At 42.0% G+C, this 17128-nt stretch overlaps 1 protein-coding gene across 2 annotated transcripts in view; it reads right to left on the reverse strand.

Annotated features, from left to right (window-relative positions):
* Positions 1-17128, reverse strand: part of arnt2 (aryl-hydrocarbon receptor nuclear translocator 2) — a 55746-nt gene that overhangs the window by 12907 nt on the left and 25711 nt on the right. For both annotated transcript variants that reach the window (XR_004611704.1, XM_034559815.1), the window contains exons 7-16: positions 15955-16020; positions 14883-14968; positions 11390-11466; positions 10640-10774; positions 9593-9667; positions 7613-7764; positions 2435-2510; positions 1655-1778; positions 1435-1537; positions 520-658 (exon numbers count right to left, since the gene is read on the reverse strand). Coding sequence is in view for 1 of the 2 variants with exons in the window: in XM_034559815.1 (XP_034415706.1) it covers positions 520-658; positions 1435-1537; positions 1655-1778; positions 2435-2510; positions 7613-7764; positions 9593-9667; positions 10640-10774; positions 11390-11466; positions 14883-14968; positions 15955-16020 (1033 nt within the window). In the remaining variant the exon portion in view is untranslated. The remainder of the gene's footprint in view (positions 1-519; positions 659-1434; positions 1538-1654; positions 1779-2434; positions 2511-7612; positions 7765-9592; positions 9668-10639; positions 10775-11389; positions 11467-14882; positions 14969-15954; positions 16021-17128) is intronic.

Raw genomic sequence — 17128 nt, forward strand, 5'->3', positions numbered from 1 at the left:
CATCTGTGTGCGCATCAAGTAAAATGCATATGTTTAGTTTGGGATATGGTTTAGGTAACTGTGTAAAGACAGCTTCAGAAGAACAAGAATCAACAGAACTGTCTCTACTTAGTATTCAGGCAGGGTTGCTGACATTAAATTCATGAGTAACTAACAGACTGATATCTCTTTACTTCTCCAATTCAAACCTCCAGCTGTTATAAGGACATCAGACCAAAATACATGTTGGGGTTTGTTGTGGCTCGACCACACCTTGATGACTTTCATTCTTTGCATCATCTGCCTCTAGTTACTGGGATGCATTGAGTGGTTACAGAACAAAGAATTCAGGGAATGAACTGACAAGTGTGTGAAAGACACATGAGATGGGCACATTCCCAGAACACACACACACACACACACACACACACACACACACAAATGTGTTTGGCAATCATGGCAACCATATAGATTGCTGACTATTATTTAATAGAGGGCAATGGTTGTGCTTCATTATTAGTTTGTGTGTGTGCCCGTTACCTGTCCAGAGAAGGGTGGGCGGTTGCCTGACCATGCCACCTGGCCTGGATTGAGCTGTCTGGAGATCTGAGCCAGGTTCTGATTGGTTGAGCCTGATGGCTGGATGTCGTTCACACCGGGGACATGGATCACAGAGGAACTGTGTGGACAAAGTCACACATCACAGAGTGAGACATGAAACTCAGAAAGACACACTATCATCGAAGGCAGGGCAGGGCTTGGCAGTAAGGGTATTTTTTGTAGAAATTGGCCTCAGGTTCCCATCAGTGAAAACCCCATTTAACATGTAAAATATAAGGACAGTGAACTATCTAAATATTGGTTATTAGGTTGTATATATGGAGCCATGGAGGGGTTCTCTCCCACTCTCTCTTCAAGCTGCATGTGAGAGGAGATTTAGTTGTGCATAATCAAGACAGACTGTAGATCATCTCTCTACAGATGATGGACGAGCTAATGTTGGAGTCACTTGAAGAACCCACAATCCAAGACTTCAGTGCTGAAGGGTTAATGGATCTGTGGCGAGAATCAGCACAAAGGTCCATGAAACCAGAAATTGAAAGGAAGAGAACAGATTGACAAGCAACCAGTGGCCTGCTGGATTCATTAGTGAGGGATGTGTGAAGCACGTGACACAGCTGCACTAGTGGAGTTGAGGGTGGACACGTTAACTGATAACACTTGAGATTCTGTGGAGTATCAAACTACAAATAATGATGTTCTGTTACTGTAATAACGCATTTATTCTTGTATGTCATATTTTCATTATGTAGCTGATCTAGTATCCCAATTACTCAAAATATAAGGGGACAACCATATTGTCAGTTCAAAATCTGATGCCTGGTTGCCAGCGTGGCAACCCCCTTTAAAAGGTGGGTTTGAGTCCTGCATCAGAGGGATGGATGTGACATGTACCTGAAGCTTTTGCCAGCATGTCCCTGCTGGAAGGGAGAGCTTTGAGAGTAGAGCTGCTGTCCTCCTGCTGTAGAGGAGGGAACCATCATCTTCTTATCTCCCGCTGCACACACAAACACATTATAGGAAGAACATAAAGAGAGACAGCAGGAAGCTAAAGCAGCAACTATCAGAACAAGTGTGGCGGCTAAGTGTCTGTTGATGTGTGTGTCTGTCGTACAGCCAGCGATGCCCGTGTACATCTCAGCAAAGCGCGGGTCTCTCTCCTGAGAGAACAGGACTTCTGTCTTGTCGATGTTCTTCCCCGTCTCGTGGACTCCGCTGCTGACGCTGGCCACCGGCACCTGAGGGTGAGGTCAATGTTGGGAGGGGAAGGAGGGCATGCGGGTTGACGTTAGGGTGATAGATAATTGAACAGAAACACATACATGTGTTATCTAAACGTGCATGTTTGTGTTCCTTGTTATTGGTCTCCAAACAGATCATGACTCCCTGCAGCAGCTTAAAGCTCAACTCAAAATAGCTACATCATGGTACCTCAACAGACCATCACAGGCCAGATCTGTGTATTAATGGCTGAGATTATAACTGGCCTGGATTATATAATGGCCTGTCAAAGACCAATGCCTGCAGTTTGCCTCACTAATTCATACTCATCATCAAGTCTTTATTATTAGCTAGCAAACACATTACATGACAGTGATGAAGCTACAGAGGCTGTAACATTTGTTTTCAGCTCCCTGTCTGTTTCTTCTACAAACCTTTACAAAGATTATTTCTTGCTAACTCCTGACAATAATAGGACACATTAAGGAGAGATATGGCAAACATTAGCCCTCCTGAATATTAAATATCATTATCATTTTTGATGTTTAGTTAGTTATCAGTTAGTTAGATGCTTTAATCCAATACAATCCAGGTTGAACACTACTGTCTTTGCACCAATGTGAGTTCTGTGATACAATGACCTTCCCGTCGTGGCTCTACAGCACAAGGTCACCTGGGACAGATCGTAGGCAGTCAGTCCATCTCTTTGGTGCACCTCCAGCTCTGCTTGCTGCTGCTGCTGTAGCTGCCTGAAAAACACAACACACACACACATATATACACCATCAGCACCTCAGACTGGCACTTACAGCACGATACTTCCATTTTAAATTCAACATTATGAGATAATTAACATGATGTAGATGAAAAGAGGTGCTGGGGCAGGAGACACGGGACGAAAAAGCCAGTGGCATCTCATAGTTTGACACAGAATGCGTTACAAAGTGATACAACAAGATAGCCAGTCGCGGCTGTAGATAGTCTGTGATCAGCTGCTGCAGAGACAAACTGGAAGAAGTCCTCTGCACATCAGCAGCACCGATTCCAACCTTACTAAGCAACAGCTAGCCACTGGACATGTCACAGTGGCTTCATGTCTATTGGCAAGGCAGGCATTTCATTTCTGACAAAGGCAATGGAGAAGAAGACATTTACGCCTCGGACTACACAGATAAGCAGTTAAAGTGATAATTGTGCTCTATACCAGTGATATATATCATGTAGACAAAGTACACACAACATATAGCCCATGTACCACTATTTATTACATACTAACTGTCACTGAACTTGTGGAACTAAAGTTTTGTGAATCAGTTGAAAGTTTCCTATTTTTTCTCTAGTTTACTTTTTGCTTTAAAGAGGACATACCACGCTCAGTTTAGGTTTGTACTAAAATCTTGGGTTACTAGAACATTTGCACAAAACACACAATTGTTCTCATACTGTCTGTCCGAATATACCTGTATTCAAACTCTCTGTTTAAACCCCAGAAGTCTGCTCTGATTGGTCAGTGTTTTCTGGTCTCAGCCGTGCACTCACTGTGTGTCAACTGCACAGAGCTGACACTACCAGTGACTCTATAGTTGTGATAGGGACAAACTGTCAGTCATGTCATTGTATAATGTAGCACCAAACAAAAGGAAATACGCAACCCCTGAAATCTCAACGGTATCGTATTACAGTATCAAAACATGCTCCCCAAATTCACTCACCCCTGCTAGTAATTAAAATCAATAGGCTTTCCACAAGGCAGCATAAATAGTCATAACACAGTGTCACTGCAGCTCAGGCACCAGGAGGAAGCATAGTCCAGAACACATGATCAAAGGTGAAGTCTAGTATAAGTCTGCACCCGTTGCCTCAGTTTCCCTTCACACACTTATTCAATGGAATAAGGGCAGACGAATTTATGACTTTATGGCTAATACAAAAACACAATATGGGAAGTAAATAATGACTTTTTTGGTTTGTGAATGTCTACATTGATCTGAGGTGCTCTTTAACACAGTCAACATGCAGTTCATTAATACACTCGTAGTACACTCTCTGCTAAGTAAAAGGAAATCGTCTGGCAAACATAAACGTAACATATATCTATGTACTACTCGCATATAAGGGTATACAATATTCATCATGCTGTGAGGGGCTGAAGTGCTTCTGAACTTTGTGGTATTCTGATAAACCAGATCCATTTCTTTTTCACCGTGACCTCATGAAGCTAAGACATATTCTGTTACTCCTGTTGGCAGTGATTTGTAACATGCATTAACACAAACACATACACAAATGTGATGAAAGCTATTAGCCGTATGTTTACATCTGGAATCTAGTGGCACATGCAGGAGGAGCAGGACATGGAATTCTACCAGGTACCAGGACTAAGGTCAAGATGTCAGACTACTTGTGAGAGTAAGCCTCTGACCAGTGTCCACATTAAAGCTTTGGTTATACTCGGTGTGGTGAAGCCAGCTCGAGGGGCAATATTGACGTAATCACGTTGGCGCTTGGTCGCGTCACAAATATTCACTATTAAAAGCACCATTTACATGTCTAGGGATTATACAAAGAAGGACTATTATTTTTGAGATACTTTAGAAACAGGAGGTCTTAAAAATCTACATTTGAGTAAACATTTCGCAGCCAAATCAAATAGTTTACAGGCTATAATATTCCACCTTTGTTTTTTTATAATGCATATAATACTTGACTTGGTTCTTTACAGTGCTTGTACAAAGGCAATAAAGGAGTCCAGGAATATGAGATATGAATTTACAGATAATTACAATCCCGTGGAGGTTGGTTTATGCCTTTATACCGACTAGACCTACAATCTATGTTCATATCTCCGACTTACACTCCTTGTCTTTTGGATTCTTCAAAGTTTATTTGTTTTCATAATACGGGTGGATGAAATCAAGCATTCTGATTGGTTGAGAGTGAGCCATGGGGTGTACTGTACTTACATTTATCTGAGCGTTTCATATCATTGCGCACTCAAAATAACAGGTAGATTTTGTGCGACCGTTAGTTGTCATTTCAAGCTTGACAGTTACCAAACATGAAGGCACTTCACCACCGAGCCACCGGCAAAGAGAGCAAGAGTGGTCGGAAGCGATATCATCAGAGACGAAGGGGACATGAGAAACGTTTTCCACAGATGCACAAGTAATGGAGATATCCAAATCAACATGAACAAACGTTAACAGCCTAATGTTAGTCTATCGAGTCCCAAGTCACTCGTAACTTTTGTTTATTACGTTTAAACAGCATAGGCTATTTAGGTTACGTTCATTATCCTAACGTTGTTATACCCAGTGCCTACGAAGCATTTAGAATGTTTAGGCCTAATGTTTAAATTAAATATAATTTTATTGACATTGTCATTTTTGTTATTTTAATGGCAACTTTTATGAAATGAGCAATGTGAATGAATGAGATGGTGCGAGATCTAGCTAGGCTAACAAACGTGATGTTACCAATGCTTTTTATTTTCTCTCAGCTACTGAAATGCGATACACGTTTGGTGGCTACAACTATTTGTTGCTGAAAGGCAGCTTACTATTTACTTACTATTTATAATGTTGCATTATACAGTATACATATTATAAAAGCAATACGGTCTGCGTCCGGCCTAACAACACCTTTGAACATTGACGATACAGTACTGCCTCAAGTACCTTATTGCTTAAGTACGCCCTCTGGTGGTTTCGGGGACTAATGAGTATAAAAGCCTTTGTTCACCCTCGGAGCTCGCGCACATTTGCGAAGTCTTGCGCTACGGCACTAATCACAAGTATAAACAAAGCTTCAGGGCTGTGATTTCAAACCAAAAGCTATGCGTAGGACTCTACAATCAGCTGGTAGGCCAGCCCAAATGCTGTGAGGACTGTTTCTTAGTCACAACATCCGCTCATGAATGAGCAAACAAATGCTTACTGACAAAAATAACAGAGGAGCAGAGGAACCAGGGTGGCCAAAGGAGCTCTAAAGCCTAATAAACCAGGTACCAACCGGCCCAACACACCCAATCACAAAACCTAAAATGATGGAAAACAACTACAGTGAGAGAAACATAATCACTAGGATTGCACCGAGTCGTTGGTCGAACATCAGTAACGGACAATATTCACCTTGTTGAGGACGTTCACCAATGGCACGGCCTATGGAAGTAATTTGGGGTTACGTGTCCCCAAGGACACATCAAAGAGAATCGAACCACCAACAACCTGCTCTACCACTGAGCCACAGTCGCCCTAAACAGTAGTGTTAATATGTATGTGTGTGTCGTGTAGTGTAAGGATGTTACTGTCAACACCTCCACACTGCGTACACCTCCACACTGCCCCCTACTGCGTACACCTCCACACTGCATACACCCCCGCACTGCCCCCTACTGCCAACACCTCCACACTGCGTACACCTCCACACTGCCCCCTACTGCGTACACCTCCACACTGCATACACCCCCGCACTGCCCCCTACTGCGTACACCCCCACACTGCCCCCTACTGCGTACACCTCCACACTGCCCCCTACTGCGTACACCTCCACACTGCCCTCTACTGCGTACACCCCGCACTGCCCCCTACTGCGTACACCCCGCACTGCCCCCTACTGCGTACACCCCGCACTGCCCTCTACTGCGTACACCCCGCACTGCCCTCTACTGCGTACACCCCGCACTGCCCCCTACTGCGTACACCCCGCACTGCCCCCTACTGCGTACACCGCACTGCCCCCTACTGCGTACACCTCCACACTGCATACACCCCCGCACTGCCCCCTACTGCGTACACCCCCACACTGCCCCCTACTGCGTACACCTCCACACTACCCCCTACTGCCAACACCTCCACACTGCCCCCTACTGCCAACACCTCCACACTGCATACACCCCCGCACTGCCCCCTACTGCGTACACCCCGCACTGCCCCCTACTGCGTACACCCCCACACTGCCCCCTACTGCGTGCACCCCGCACTGCCCCCTACTGCGTACACCCCGCACTGCCCTCTACTGCGTACACCCCGCACTGCCCCCTACTGCGTACACCCCGCACTGCCCCCTACTGCGTACACCCCGCACTGCCCCCTACTGCGTACACCCCGCACTGCCCTCTACTGCGTACACCCCGCACTGCCCCCTACTGCGTACACCCCGCACTGCCCCCTACTGCGTACACCCCACACTGCCCCCTACTGCGTACACCCCGCACTGCCCCCTACTGCGTACACCCCGCACTGGCCCCTACTGCGTACACCCCGCACTGCTCCCTACTGCGTACACCCCGCACTGCCCCCTACTGCGTACACCCCGCACTGCTCCCTACTGCGTACACCCCGCACTGCCCCCTACTGCGTACACCCCGCACTGCCCTCTACTGCGTACACCTCCGTATGCAGCTAACAGTACAAATACCGTATCACAACATGCTACAACAGAAAGAGCAGATGACCAGATGGATTATAATTATATGAATAAAAACATTTCATTATATTTCTAAGCCAGCCTTTAAATAAATACTTTGAAAAATAAGTGTGTCATTTATTTATTTTTAATGTTGTTTTTAACATTTTCCAATACTGTTTCTCAAAGAATGTCTTTAAATGATGAAGAAATGTTACCTTATCTGCACCAGAGTGGTTTGGTGTACTGTGAGTGTGAAACAATCTGATTATTGTGCTTCACTAATAATAATAATGGTAGGTACATTTTTATTTGTGTCTTTACTACTCAGTGCCTTGCTGTCTTACCTGAACATAAATTAAATGTTTCCATTTTGTCAGTCTCTTTATGCTGATGGTGTGTGTGTGTGTGTGTGTGTGTGTGTGTGTGTGTGTGTGGAACCTACTTGACGTTAGTGTTGGTGCAGATGATGTACTCTATCTCATCAGAGTATGGGTTCTGGAAGGTGAAGCTGCTGGTTCGGATCAGCATCCACTCCCTGTTCTTCATTCGGAAACGATACATCACTGACAGAACCTGACCCTTCAACTTCACCACCTGCAGAGGGAGGAACACCACTGAGTCATGCTACTGTTTTTAACACGTGTTGACTATCCAGCTGGGTCTGGAGATAGATGATAGATATATACTTTATTAATCCCCAAGGGGACATTTGTTGTCATAGTAGCACCCAACACTTTACAGACACCAAATGGAATAGACTAAATAAACTAAACACACAAAATAAAATAAACAGGGAACAGATATATACAAAAAATAAATTCTAATAAAGTGTGTGTGTGTACTGAGATATATATATATATATATAGTGCATCCGGAAAGCATTCACTTTTTCCACATTTTGTTATGTTACAGCCTTATTCCAAAATTACATTTTGGAATAATACACACACACACACACACACACATATATATATATATATATATATATACACACACACACATAACTGTGCAGTGTGTATTTAAGGACATTAATTTAAGTTCAAACAGAGTGTGCAAAATGTAAAGTATGTGTAGTGTATATGAAGTGTAAATCTACATAAATGTGAATGTGTACAGTGAAAATGAAAATGAGTCACAGAGGGTCTGGCCAGAGGTGCTTTACAGTCTAATTGCTGTGGGCAGGAATGTGACAGCGGAAAGAGTAGCAGCAATACTGTCATAACAGCTTCATGTATTTTTCATACCATTACAATTTCACTCTGAGTAATGAAAGCAATGTAACATGGATCTAAAATGACGTTGAAATGAACTGCTGAGGCTGGCCGCTGCAGCTGATCACAGATATGGAGAACTTTTCAAGAGGAGGATGAGGGAGAGGAAGGGAACATGTTCCTCTGGTTAAGATCCGCTATGAACACTAAAGCAGAAGGATGCGGTTCTGCTGATGAATATGGAGAACGGGGATATAAATCATAGAATAAATCACTTGATCAAGTTGTTAGTATTACACAATGTTATGTGTCAAGTGAGTTGCAGTTGAATCACTTATGATCAGAATCACATTTGTAGGTCATTGGGAAGGCTGAATACTTGCAGAATAATCATTGAACCCAATCTTTACCAGCACTGACAAACCAAACCGAACAATGCCAGAAGACAATCAGAGAGTTTCATTTAAATAAATGTCTGTTAAGTTGCCAAATGAGGTACATCAATCAAAGTCAAAAAAGTCAAAGTCAGCTTTATTTGTCATTTCTTCGATGTGCAAACATGCAAAGATCTGAAATTGTGTTTCTCCCCTTGTCCAACATAAAGTGATAAAAGTGATAATAATAATAATAATAATAATAAAGTGCAAAACAGATAACAACAAAGAACATGTAGACAACATACAAGTTAAGAGACACATGAGACTTTACATGTGTATTTTAGCAGCAATCGGACATGGAGTTCTAGCAGCAATGGTAATTGAGTCAATGTCTCACTGCTGAAAGTATTACAATATTGATATATTTGAGCTGGTAATGTGTGGCGTCAGGTTGTGAACATTAGGCTGACATTATACAGCCACCAATAGTGATAGTGATAACTACGGCCGCCCATGAGTTCCCTGAAAATGGAATTTAACCAGCACGTTCCAGATTTTGTTGAGAAGAATATTAAGCTTAATAATAAGAACATTTATTCAAATGCTTTGTCTTTTTGAGAGTCACTTTGTGACCCTGGTTTTTGAAAAGTGCTATAAAACTACTTTTAATTACTTACACACAGGTTTTGTAGGGTGTTACATTCCTTTTGCTTTGTCATTTATTCTTTCTTTTCTTCTAATTTCTCAAGTTTTAACCTAATGATATTTTCACCTGACAAAAAAGACCAACAAAGAAACCTTTAGGTCCAAAGAACTGCTACAGTCCCGTCCTACCTGTTGGAAGCTTTCTCTCAGGTGACTCTGGTCCTCGGGATGGCAGAACTCCAGAATATCTTTCCCCAGCAAATCCTACAAGACAGGATAACTATCAGTTGACAGGAGTTTATCCTCATTCACTATTTGTTTAACCAAATAAATACACAGAAATAAATACAGCATATTGCATTGTGGGAATATGATGTTCTATTATTGGTTTTCTTCAATCAAATAAACTGGTATTTAAGTCTGAATGTTGGTATGTCATAGAAAGATTTTAACACTGAATGCAAACCTTTTCCTTGAAAGGTGAGAAGTCATTGCAGATGTTAATTAAATGGCAGATGTTTCATTTGAAAAGTAAGATACATATAATGTGCAGTAAAAGACAATAAGAGGTCTGCAGGAATAAAATAACAAGTACATCTGAGGTATCCCTTCCAAACACAATCTATTCGTTATGAATAACAATGTCATCTGTGATTCAGTGGTTTATTGTTGAGTGAAAGGAGGAGCAACACAATGCTGACTGGCCACAGGAATGTGTTTCAGACGAGTGCTGGCAGGAAATGTTTCTCATCCCGGTCGGCTTATTTCCACTGTCAACCTGTAACATAACTGATCATGCAAAGTACTGCCGAGTCATGGAATGTGATCCTTATGCGGAACAAGAGGAGTACATCGAAGGCCGGATCGTGACTCGGGTTGGAATGGACATTGTATGCATGTATACTGAATTTATCAAGACAAAAGGTAAACATGGAGGATATGTTTGCATCAACAGACGGAGCAGATCGGAAAACAGGGAGGGTTCTCCATGGAATATGATCAAAAGATCGGGAATATATAATATATTCCTAAATGAAGAATCCGCTGTCTGCAGTTAAAATAAAATGATGATAACCCACTTTATTAGGGAAAAACTTATGAAAAGTCTATTTAGGCAAATTATAGTATATGAATACGTTGCAAATTTCCCTTGCATGTAACTTAAAACAGATAACACTCCTGTTTCTATTATGAATTTAAACGACATTATCGTCCCTTTAATCCCACTTAGCTAACCTGAGGCTGATAACCAATGACGTTGATGCAGCGTGGGTCCACAAAGGTGATGACGCCATCCGAGTTGTGACGTGACAGGAACTCTGTGGGCACAGACAGGCCGTTCATATCCATAGAGACTGGAGAGCTGGTCACCTGAGGGACGATATAGACATACTCAATCAATAATCAAAACCAGTCGGTTTTCACTTGAGCTCACAACCGGCGAACGGTTATGAATCCCTTTTTTGCAGGCAAAAACTCTGAAATCTGAAATGCGAAAACAGTTTTAAAAATAGTTTTACGTCTGCACACAGCTCAGAATTTGTCCCAACAGCAAGTCCAAAAAAAGCAGTGGACGAACTAACTTAATAATCAGACACTATAATGTAATTAAGAGGAATCCCAATGGGAGGCTCATCTGCACAGGGTTAAACAGCTAACGTTAACAGACTTCAATTATGATGCGTTCAAGCTGTACTCTGTAAAAATGTGTATTGGGCAAAAGTAAATGATAACGTTATCACGGTTAGAAACATAAATACATCCAGTTCATTCCAGGAGATGTTTTCATCGCAATATATAATAGATATTAATTATATCACTAGGTAACTATTCTTGTCAATTATAGTTCTGAGAAAGAAAATTGGAATCGGTAGGTCAGACTTATAAAATGGGAATTCTTCACACTTCTAAACACAAAAACACAGATATTATATGTTGCACATTTCTTCAGGGGAAAGGTTCAATTGCCTGTGCCTTGACACACACCTGCAGTCTTCCGATGGCCACCAGGCAGTATTTTCCAGTCTGACCTGCCTCTGTGTCTTCTTCTGGTATCGTCATACCTGATGGAAACACAGAAAGCGATAAGAGTAAGGTGTGGAACAACAGGGAAGCACTTCATTTTCCATATACTTGAACTTCTGGTAATCTCCAGGCTGACGAAGCCACTGCTCCTCCACTGATTTACAAGTCATGTTTTTACCATTAAGCCTTCCAACTGAACGATAGCTTCCACAATACACTGACAGACTTCATTAAAACAAATATTCAAACTTGTTCCTCTCCGTCTACAAATAATTCAGTAAAAGAGAAGGACAAGGCAGTCAAAGACACAGACATATCAACTCCATTTCGATGGCACATTTCCCATAATAACGTTTCTGTTTGTCATATTAGTTTCAGTCCCAGTAGCCACGTTCACTCCAGCTATCCTCTTTGGCCTCTGACCACCAAAAGCTGATCGGTTCCTCAGTGATGAACTCCTTCCTGAATGGGACAGCTGTGTGTACAGATGACAGACTAAAAACATAAAGCCTCTGGCCACCACTGTTGCTGGCGGCTTTAACATGACATTGGTAAATATTTTTAGAAAATCTGATTTCAGAAACAGAATCAGAGATGTTCCTTTGTCTGGCTCTGCAAATCAAACTTCAAATGGTCCTTGACATCGTCTGCAACATGACATGTTGATGTGCTTTTGAGAATGCAGTTATTGTCTTGCCATGGCAATATTGCGTGTTTGTGAGTGGATACGGTGTTCTCTGTAACGCCACTGTACAGAGTGGACTGAGTGTTGCTCTAGTTCCAACAACTTTGTTTCTCAATTGGTTCACGTTGTCATCCCCAGTAGTTATTGCTTATATAGATTGGAACCAGAACCTTCAGTATTTGGTCAAGTAGCTTGTGAAAAATGAAGAACGTGAGATTTAGTATGCTGTTACTTCAATGTGTCAGATACATATTCAATCAGCATGTAGTTCATATAAAGTGGGTCAGATATCCAATATCATAACAAACTCTTTCCGGGTTCTGGGCTGAAAGACAATGGATCGGATCCACTGATCCACTGATCCTACAAAGAGCTTGGAAAGCCCTCGTTGGAACCCTTTTCTGGATTGTCCCAGATACACATGCAGTCTACAAAAACATAGAAAAGGTCTGTAATCGCATCCAGATTGACCGGCTTGCTGTTTAATATGCAGACAGAAATTCCTTCCAGTTAGCAATAACACGTTACCATAAAGTTGAGATGAGCCTCCATCCGCTTCTCTCCACATCAAAACAGAACCATGGCTGTGTCCTGACTCGTGGCTACATTCCTCTCCTCTCACGGTTCAGTCGCAGCATCTGTTCAGGTCCTCACTGTGCACCGTGTCTGTTATCCATCTGCAATTTATGAGTGCGTGTGTCTCGCCTGATGACTGCTTACCGGCACTATTGTGCCCAGGACATTCCAAGGATTATTTTTAATGCAAGGAAGTAAGCCATGTCATGGTGTGTTTTGAAATGTGTGTCTTATAACTGAGGACTACTCAAGTGTCACCTGCAAGTTCTAAGAGGCTATTTAGTCCATCGGCCACTTTTAACACTTGAGCATCTAGACACCTGCTTTGAGACCAAGAGGTGCGTTCCAACCCGGTCTCTGTAAACACTGCATAGTGTGTGTGTGCTCGAGTCAGAGAGTGCATCTGAGATCCACAGGATATTACAGTTATACTGATAAACGCTATGAGCCAAAGTTAAATCAAATACTTCTGATCATTAGATTCTTTAAAATTATTTTTAAAGCTGGTCTTCTAAATCTTGAGAGCAGATTTTGGACAAATCATGCAGGATGGTTTCAGTACAGAAGGTAATTCTAACTTTCTGCATTGTTTTCATATTGTCAGATAAATATTTCTGACTTCCCTACCTGGACCGAAGGCTCGATAACACAAAGTTGGAAGTATTAGACCGCTCTCTGCTGCTTCACCAACATGTATGACATGGAGTAGGATGGGAGCCAGAGCCTTCAGTTATCAAGCTCCTCTTTTATGGAACCAGCTTCCACTTTCAGTCCTGGAGGCAGACACAGTCACCTCATTTAAGAATAGACTTAAGACTTTCCTCTTTAATAGTGCTTATAGTTAGGGCTGAATCAGGTTTGCCCTGGTCCAGGACACCTACTGCTATTATCATTATCATTATTAGTTGCATTGCTATTAGTATTGCCAATACAATTACTGATTATATTGTCATAATTATTCTACTATATCCACTGTTGCTGCTACTTTTGGTAGTTGTAACTTTTTCATCATGCCGACTACTCATTATTCATAATGTCTGTCATATTCATTGAATGTTTATGTAACTCTGTAACTCTGTTCATCTGGTCACATGACATCTATTCATCTGTCCATCCGGGGAGAGGGATCCTCCTCTGTTGCTCTCCTGGAGGGTTCTTACCTTCTGAAAGGGTTTTTTCTATTTTTGGGGAGTTTTTCCTGATCCTATGTGAGGTCAAAGGTCAGGGATGTCGTATGTGTACAGATTGTAAAGCCCTCTGAGGGGAGTTTGTCATTTGTGATTTTGGGCTATACAAAACAAATTGGCAGGTGTTACATGTGTATCACACAATAAATTGGTTGGACCATACAGGAGAACTCTTTTCTTTTCACAGTGAAATGATGTCAGTATTGAAATGTAACAAATGTGTATTCTGGCTGACCTCAGCTGCTGTGCAAACCTTTTACGCCACGTTTCAAACCTACAGGGCTGTTTGATACTCCAAAGATAGATTTTTTTACTGGGTATTTTCTGACCTAATTTCAGGGTGTGGACTGGACCACAAAATGTGAGTTGAGAAGAGCAGCAATTTCTGGAAAATCTACTCTGCTCAATAACAAATGTGAGGAATTCTGCCCGAAGGTGGTATTTAGAGGCAGCATGAATGCAAAAAGCTCAAGCTGCAGATATGCTGAGTTGTATAACTCAATTTCCTGAGGGTACAGACACTGGAACAGAAAGGAGAGCCAGATGAACACCTGGAGCTCACATAAAGTACCTGGTAGGGGGACACGCTCCATCGACTGCATCCACAAGCTTTAACTTACAGCAAACACCTGTGCTGTCAGTTGGGAATTGTGTCAGCCACAAGACAGACTGCAAAAACACTCCAGCAGTCAAATTCAGACAAAGACAAAGATATGAAATGTTAGCTCATGGGATGGAGCAGAGTCTCACGTCAAAAGAGAACAGACCTTCAACAAAGCTGCTCTGAATGCTGTGGCTCCACTGGATGGGATACAATAACCACAAAGGCTGTTATGGATCTGTGGTGGAATCCAGGTCCTGATCCAAAACTATGCACAGCTGCTTTAGGTTAGACCAGGCTCCACTATGAGCAGGGACCCATGCGGTGAGGTGAAGTTTGGGTTAAGCAGGAGTACAAACCAGAGCATCCAGCTCAGGAAGTGTATGAGTGTGTGTGTTTGTTTACCTGCAGGAGGCCAGGCTTTGATGTAGCCAGTGCAATGCACCACTGAGTACTGAGCCTCTCCTTCTTTTGAGGGTCCAAGGCCATTCCTGTCCATCACAAAAATGTACAGCCACACACACACACACACACACACACACACACACAGCTGTGTAAGGACTCAACAGCAATATAGGCTTTCTCATGTAATGATCAGACTTTAAGTAATAGCGCTAGTAAACAACACTGTGTGTATATATATATATATATATATATATATATATATATATACATACACACACACACACACACACACACACACATACATACATATAATATATATATATATATTTTTCACACACATATTAATGCTGCATCTATACACACTTAATATAAAAATAACAAATCGTACAATATGACATGACAGATTATCATTACATAAAGCTACATTATTGGTGCCTGCTAAAATCTGTTTAGTTCCATTGATATCGATCATCTTCACTACAAAGAGCACTGCCGTGTCTCTTTTTAGAACAGTTATCAAAGCACTAAAATCAGAGGATTTGGACAGCCTGATTGTAAAGGCTTTGAAGGAGACAGCAACCGCCTGTTCTGAAAACTTTAATCCTTTCATGAAGTGGTTTTACTTCTTGGGAGTTAGTTGTAACATTTAGCTTTTTTAAATATCGTTTTTGGTGTTCAATCGTACTCTAGTGTCACTTCTGGTAACAAAAAATCAAGATGGCGACGGCCCAAATGCAAAACGCCAGCCTTCTAAACAGTAGTCCACTAATCAGTGAGGCATTTCTTCTAAACAGCCTGTGCTGTGAGCGTGGGTAAGAACTGGAGGTCACCCAGATCAAGTCAACATTTCATCCACTCCTCTCAGCTCATCTGGATCTTAGCAGGTGGACAGTTATGATTTGGAAAACCCAGAGACTATCTGAATCTTTACAATCACCTTTGAGTTTATCTGCTGATTGTCAACTCGCAGTAACTTTGGAACAGGATTTTGAAAACTGACAGGAGCCTGTCCTCCAGAGAGCGAGGAGCGAGGCAGAATGTAATTAGTGGATTAGAGAGGACGTTCCTCTACCTGTATCTCTTCCTCATGTTAGACAGACGGTTTAGGGAGATGTGATCCAGAGGAGCAGTACCGCACCTGCACACAAACACAAAATGAAGACATTACATTTAAACTTTACAGCTGCTTGACAAACAATATCCACCACGTACAGACACCGCTCACAGGATCCTCTCTGTGGACCGTGAAGAGAATGTTAGTGTTGGTCTCTATTCCATTGCTATTATACACTGAATCACACACACCTTGCAGTGGAGAGGCCAGCTGCCCATGCTCTCTGAGGCATCAAATGAACAATTACTAGAATAGAAAATAGAAATAAATAATGGTCCTATACTTCATGGTCTGGTTTTATAGTTGAGGGTAATCCAATTAACATCAATTGTTTTGGAGGTCCTCTTTTTCTCAACAGAATTCACATGCCAACCTTAATAATAACAAGCAGTCAAATTAAAAGCTCCTTAAGTGTGTAGCACACAGGGGATCTATTGACAGGATTGGAATATGATATTCATAACTATGTTTATGTCTAAAACATCCTGAAATCCACCAGGTATGTATGATTGACAGAAAACAGTGACGAACACAACAGCTGGAACTCAGATCAACTTCATCAGGGCAACGACTAAACATTATTTTCAAGAATGCACATAAAGATTTCTGAAAACCCAATGTGGCTTATTGATATTGCTTGTGTAAAATCTCAAAGATAGTTTACTACCATATGCAGTATGCTTACTTTACAAGGTTTTAAGGTTTAGTGTACAGAAAGGTTTGCTTTTCATGACCGCCTCGCATGAGCCCCACAAACAGGACCGGCTTCCTATTGTTAATGACCCTGAATCTGATGCAGTTTTATGGCTGGTTGAAATATATTTTGGCCAGTCTTTTTTTTTTTTGTTTACCACTATTGGCAGATAAAACTGAACCCTGACCATATGGGACAAAGGACACTTTTCAAATCCTCACATTTAACACGGGCACCAGCTAATCGTCGATCATTGATTATGTTGCACTGAGAACCACAAATCTGTGTTGAAATCTTCAGGGGGAGAGCTAGCGACGTTAGCAGCACCGCTAACCGGTTACATTGAGTTACAATGTGATGTATTTAGTAAAAAATAATATAGGCAAAGGCAGGGCCGGAGTGGGGACACTTTTCAGCCCGGGAATTTCAGGCTCAAGA

This window comes from Cyclopterus lumpus, chromosome 3, assembly GCF_009769545.1.
Source record: "Cyclopterus lumpus isolate fCycLum1 chromosome 3, fCycLum1.pri, whole genome shotgun sequence".
Classification (NCBI taxonomy): Eukaryota; Metazoa; Chordata; class Actinopteri; order Perciformes; family Cyclopteridae; genus Cyclopterus; species Cyclopterus lumpus.